This window comes from Furipterus horrens, unplaced genomic scaffold (genome assembly GCF_987537825.1).
Source record: "Furipterus horrens unplaced genomic scaffold, mFurHor1.1.pri manual_scaffold_1, whole genome shotgun sequence".
Taxonomy (NCBI): Eukaryota; Metazoa; Chordata; class Mammalia; order Chiroptera; family Furipteridae; genus Furipterus; species Furipterus horrens.
In genome coordinates, this window is record NW_028327171.1 from 61,258,644 (window position 1) to 61,264,643 (window position 6,000).

The 6,000-nt window shown below is 44.7% G+C and overlaps 1 protein-coding gene across 1 annotated transcript in view; it reads right to left on the reverse strand.

Annotated features, from left to right (window-relative positions):
• Positions 1–5,700, reverse strand: part of WWTR1 (WW domain containing transcription regulator 1) — a 128,362-nt gene extending 122,662 nt beyond the window's left edge. The window contains exons 1-2 of the mRNA XM_090275749.1: positions 5,417–5,700; positions 4,577–5,010 (exon numbers count right to left, since the gene is read on the reverse strand). Of these exons, the coding sequence (XP_090131875.1) occupies positions 4,577–5,007 (431 nt within the window). The 5' untranslated portion in view covers positions 5,008–5,010; positions 5,417–5,700. The remainder of the gene's footprint in view (positions 1–4,576; positions 5,011–5,416) is intronic.
• Positions 5,701–6,000: the final 300 nt, after the last annotated feature.

The window sequence follows — 6,000 nt, forward strand, 5'->3', positions numbered from 1 at the left end:
AGGCATAAACCAAAAAAGATGAAGAGATGGAAAAAGGAAACAGCACTTTCAGCCAAGGAGAGAAGCTAAAAGAAGTTCCAGGATGACAACTGTTGTAGGGCTAAAATCCAGAATGGCACAGAAAGATGACGGAATCTGGGTATAAAAGCTTAGGGAAAGAAGACTTGAAAGAACTGATGGGATTAAGAGCCTAGAAAAATTTTGAAATCCTAATAAAGACAAATAACATATAAACATATATAAAGGCAAGGTACAAATATGAAGAAACTAAATGGTAACACAAATGTAAACAACTGTAAGAGTGGAAAGAAAGAATCTGTTTGACTTTGGTGCTGGATATATCCTCTTTTGACTGGCCCAGGAGTCTTGACATCAGACCCAATGTGTAAGTCTAAATGAATTATATTTATTGAATTGCAAAAATGTAATTGTTGTCTATGGATTTTCAACTTTAAGAATAATTTATAGCCCTGGCTGGTGTGGCTCAATGGATTGAGCACTAGCCTGCAACTGAAAGGTTGCCAGCTCAATTCCCTGTCAAGGCACATGCCTGGATTGTGGGCCAGGTCCCCAATTGGGGGTGTGTATCTCTCACCCACTGATGTTTCTCTCACACACTGATGTTTTTCTCCCTCTCTTTCTCCTTCCTTTTCCCTCTCTCTAAAAATAAATAAATAAATATTTTAAAAAATAATTTATAAATAAAAAGGTCAATTTGGGGGCAAAGCACAAAACCTTTATTGGTAATGGGTTCAGGGCTTTGGAATGTGAAGAGTGTCACAGATAAAAATTAAATTATATAACTGGTGGCTACCCAAACCTCCTTGACTTACAAAATGGAGTCAAAAAATACTGTCAAAAGTTGACCCAAAATATAACAAAGGTGTCCTAACAGACAAACTAAAAACAATATAAATATTAAATTTGGGAGAGGAAGAAAAAAACATAAGGAGCTACATTCTCGCTTTCATATCAGGAGTTAAAGTTGATAAGACAAAAAATAGTGGTGCACGCATATCAAAGTTAAGAAGGTAACAATCTAAGAATTAATACAGAAACAGTTAAAAAAATTAAAAGGTCCTCTTTGTGAGGTTTAACGAGGTGAAGGAAACCATTGTTTTTCAACAAAAGTCCTTCTGTTCTATTGGATTTGTTTGTTACCAAGTGCATAAATCACTTTGACAAAAATAATTTTCTACCACACATTTCAAAAAAGGCAAAACATGAAGACTATTATTAAAAATTGGAAGTGGCAAGCAAATATTATAATTGGGATTGTATTTAAGAGTGGGGATAAAATATTTTTTCTAATAGAATGTTATTCAAATAAAAATTTTCTGCATAAAGAAACAGTTCTACTGAAGTCAGATCATTTTATTCTTTATACTGTAATTTTCTATTCTCTAGTTTATGCACAATAAACATGTATTCCATTTATAACCAGAAATGTTTTACACCTTTAATGTGATCAATATTCAAAGTCAGTGTGCCAGGTTGCTAAGAGCCCAATACCTACACTCACACCCCCAACCTGATTTCTGATCTTTAAAGAACAGCAGGAACAGTGCAGTAGTTTTTCAGAGATCCTGTGTTTTTAACATTCGATCCTCTCTGTGTTACATGCTACCCTGAAGGAATGCCTGAACAGCCCAGGATGAACACTCAGGAAAGGTGCCTTGCAACAGGTACCAGACAGTGATTGCATCATATACCTAGGAACAATCTTCCCTGAGAAAACAACAAAAAGCTCTTTAAGGCATTTTAGCTGTCCAGGCTTTATTTTCCATTAAGCTCACTGTTCAGCTGATGACATGACGTAGGGATAAAGATGGGAATGGGAAAATGGAAAACTGCTCTGTAAGCAGAGGGCAACAGATCAGAGGTCCAGTCCAGGGTCTACCATTAAATAACTGCATGACTTTCCCAAAGGTAAGTAAGTCATCACCATTCCTTGTCCTCAGTTTTTTAGAAGGAATAAAAATGGTCATTGTCAATTCTAAAATACTTGATTTCTGATTCATGAAGCCTTTGACTCCTGATCTAGGATTCTACTGCTAGCCCCGTTTCTTTTTCTTTCTTTCTTTCTCATCTTTTCTTAAGAGATTTTATTTATATATTTTCAGAGAGAGGAGAAGGGAGGGAGAAAGAGTGGGAGAAAAACATCAATTGGTTGTCTCTCCCACATGCCCAACTGGGCACCTAGCCTACAACCCAGGAATGTGCCCTGACTGGGAATCAAACCAGTGACGTTTTGGTTTGCAGGCTGGCACTCAATCCACTCAGCCACATCAGCCAGAGCTGTTTGCCCCATTTCACAGATGATGGAGCAAAGTAATGAGCAGATTTTATGAAAATTAAATCAAGGTCAGTTGCCATCATTTTTCAAACTTAACCCACCAAATACATTGCCTTTTGAGGCTGTGCAACAAAGTGTGGGATATAACATTTGCCTCATTCCAACTTTAAACAAAGTTCCAGTAGAAACTCAGAGAACTCCTGGCAGAGAGCTAATCTTGAAAGACAGTAGTCATGATGACTTAATTTCTTTAATTCCCTTAGCTACTTGGCCAAAAAATTTCGAAGGATAGCATCAGATCAGGCCAGCCTACTACCTACCTGTTTTTTCAGCTGTTGTTTATACTGACAATCCAGTGAAATGAAGATACACTACTTTGGGCTGGGAAGTGGTTGTAGTTGGGGAGGTGGGCAGCCAAATCAGAGCAACTTTCTCTCTAAACCCAAGGCTAACTTACACTGTTATCCCAGTTTCACAAACATAGTTCTGAGCCACTCCAACCACTCAAAATGTGTATAAAAGGGAATTTTTTGTTTTGCCTTTATTTGAGGGTCTTTTTTTCCTAGCTTTCCTCAGATAATAGGCAAGCCCAGATCTTACTTCTTATATAACTGTCTGTATATATTCATAAACACAGTTCAAAAATCATTTGTTCCTTTTTCTATTTTACTTCTTATTAATTCCATTCCTATAAAAGTCACAATAAAATATTCAAAATTGCATTTCCTTATTAATACAAGATGCTAGCGATTTGGGAGCTTTATGTACTCTAGAAACTAATGTCATCCTTCAAAACATCTTCACATTTAGAAAGACGTCATGTTATTACATCACATACTTGAATTGCACCAGCCATTTAAAAATCAAAGAACTGAGTACATGTCCACACTGCCACTCAACAATAGGAAGAAGACCAGTGGTGGAATAAAATGGCCATCAAGTGTGTTTCAGGACAAGTGCTTCTCAGCATTGCACCAACCCCAGAAACAAAAACCTCTTCTTTGTACCAGATGTCTACAGCTTTGGGATGGGAAAGGAATAATTGGTCACCAATATGAGTCAAAGAGTTGGTTATAACAAACCTCATCCATTACTGTGTATTAGCAATTAGGGCCCTTGGATAGCAATCAAAGTACCAAATATGAATGCCAAAGAAAGGACTGAATATATTTTTTAAATAGCACATAATGTCTTAACATAACGTTCAAACTAAGGCTACTCCATCAAAGAAACATGGGCTTTAAATAAATAAACTCTTAAGGCAAGTTCTTGGAAGAGAAGTTTCCCTCAGTGGCTGCAAACGGCCAGCCAGGGAAGGCAATTCTGAACCAAGTGGTCCAGCTGGCACAACTTCCATCTAGGCCATGGGTAGCCTGACCCTCCATGACCTCACTGGTTACCTTTCAAGTTCCAGCTTGGTTTCTCCTCTGGAACATAAGTATCTTAAGGTACCACAATTGAAACAATCTTCTTTAAATCTGTGAACGTATTTTCCTGTACAGCCTAATATGAATCTAATGTAAAATTCATTATATCAGAAAGCCAGAAGAACGTGAAGGGAAGAAGAATGACAAAGCAGGCTCCTGATTTGATGGTATTTTAAGTTAACAAGTGCGACATAATGACATAATAAAACTCCTGACCCAATTGCCACACAATTCATTTGTCCAGCCCACAACCACTTCACCACGCAGTTGTTAATTACATCACTGTGCTGTGTGGTCATTACATCACCAAGCTGAGATCGGTGAGGCCTACCAGGCAGTGTTCACTTTTCCAGCTTGCTTGTCCCGGTAATAGACTCCAGACCACCTACACTACCAAGAGTCCCTCTTCTCCCCAAGCCTCAGAACTTTTCTTACATTTATCTTGGTGTCAAGTCCCAGTGGACCAGGCTATCAGGTATCTGACTTAGAATGGGTAGGGAAGGGGATAAGCGCTTGCGCCCTGGAGTCTGTATCAACACTCCAGATTCAGGACAAAGTCACCTATGTGTCTCAAGAGAATTCAAAAAAAACTACTTTTTAATGTCCCGAATCTTTTGCGACGCCCTGGAAGAGCGTCACCAGACTCTGCTTCTGGTCCGTACCTTACACTTAAAATTCCAATACCCAGGACCTACTCCTTACTTACAGTTTCCTAGATCTTTGGGAAAGATACCTGAACGGACACACCATCACACACTCACACGCGAGCGAGCGCGCGGGCCCTGAGCATAGTGACTCTGTATGTCTCCCCCACCCCCACTCCCGCTCCCGCTCCCGCTCCAGACTGACTTACTTGAGGAAGTACCTCTGGCCAGTGGCCGTGAAGGTCATCTCCCAGCCTGGGGGCAGCGGCAGCTCGTCGGTCACATCGTAGGACTGCTGGCGGAGGTGCGCATGCTGCTGCGCGGCGCTGCCCGCAGCGCCCGCGCCCGTGCCCAGCTGCAGGGACGCGGGCGACGAGTGCGAGCGAACATGCTGGGCGCCGCCGGCCAACCGGGGCCCCGGGTGGCCGCCCGAGGAGTCGGTGCTCGACTGGCGCGAGTGCGAGCCAGAGTCAGGCTCCTTGAAGAACGATTCTGGCAGGATCTTCTTCCGCCACGAACTGGGCTTGGGGTTCATGACCGAGTTGAAGAGGGCTTCGAGGTCCGTGTCTAGGTCCTGCGTGACGTGGATCACTTGCTGCCCGGGCGGCGGGAGCGGAGGGGGAGCCGAGGCGGGATTCATCTTCTGCGAGGAAAAAGGTCAGATCAGCCTTTTATTTAAAGTCAGAGGAGGGGGTACAGGAGAAAGGGGAAAGAAAAGAGACAGATAGGTGTCCGCCTCGGGATCCCAGACTCTCAGCCTTAAGACCAGCCGGATGGGGGAGGGGGTCCCTCCGGTCCTACAGAATTATGCAACTTTCTTGGAGCAAAGAAGTTACTGAGAGGAGCAGGAAAAGCGGGGGAGGGGGGAGTAACTGCACTCGGGACACTGCTGAACTGTTGATGACAAAGAAGAGGTCGCAACTCTCCAGGGCAAGCAGCCCCCCCAAAGAAGTCTCAACCCAAGCCAACTCCACATTTCGACCCCAGAAGCCCGAGGAGCCGGGCGCCCTGGAGTGAGTGGTGAGCGGGCGCGCTCCAGCGGGCACTACCTGGGCGCGCAGTGAAGCCGAGTCTGGGCGTGCGGCGGCCGCCGTCGGGCCTGGGTCGCTCGCGTGCGTCCTGAGGTTGCAGGACTGGAGCCGGAGCCCGGGTGGTAAATCACGACCAGCCTCGGTTCCTGGCAGTCGAGGGGCTACGGCTCTCACATCCCCAAAACTGGCCTCAGGCGTTCGGGCTCTCGGCGGAGGAGGCGGAGGAGAAGCAGACAGCGCGGCCGCCTCGGCTCCTGGACTGTCCCATAAACAAAGTTTGGAGCAAACTCCCACTCCCAGGAAAGAGGCGGGCCGATCGTTGAGCTGTTGAATTATGCATGACTTCCAAGCCTTGAGCCTGCCAGCCCCCGCTCGTCCCTCCCCTTCCTCCTCCTCCTCCTCCCCAACCTAGACTCCAGAAAACCTTGGGCGTGATGGGTACTTCGCAGGCTAAAAGGGGACGCGTGCCCCCCACCCACTCCTCCTGGTCTCGCGACCTCTCCCGCGGAGCCCTGGACCTGCATTCCTTTGAGTTTGCCACGGACTTGGGGCGGGATCAAAGGGAAAGTGACCCGAGCCTGTTTAATCAAGGACTTGTGGAC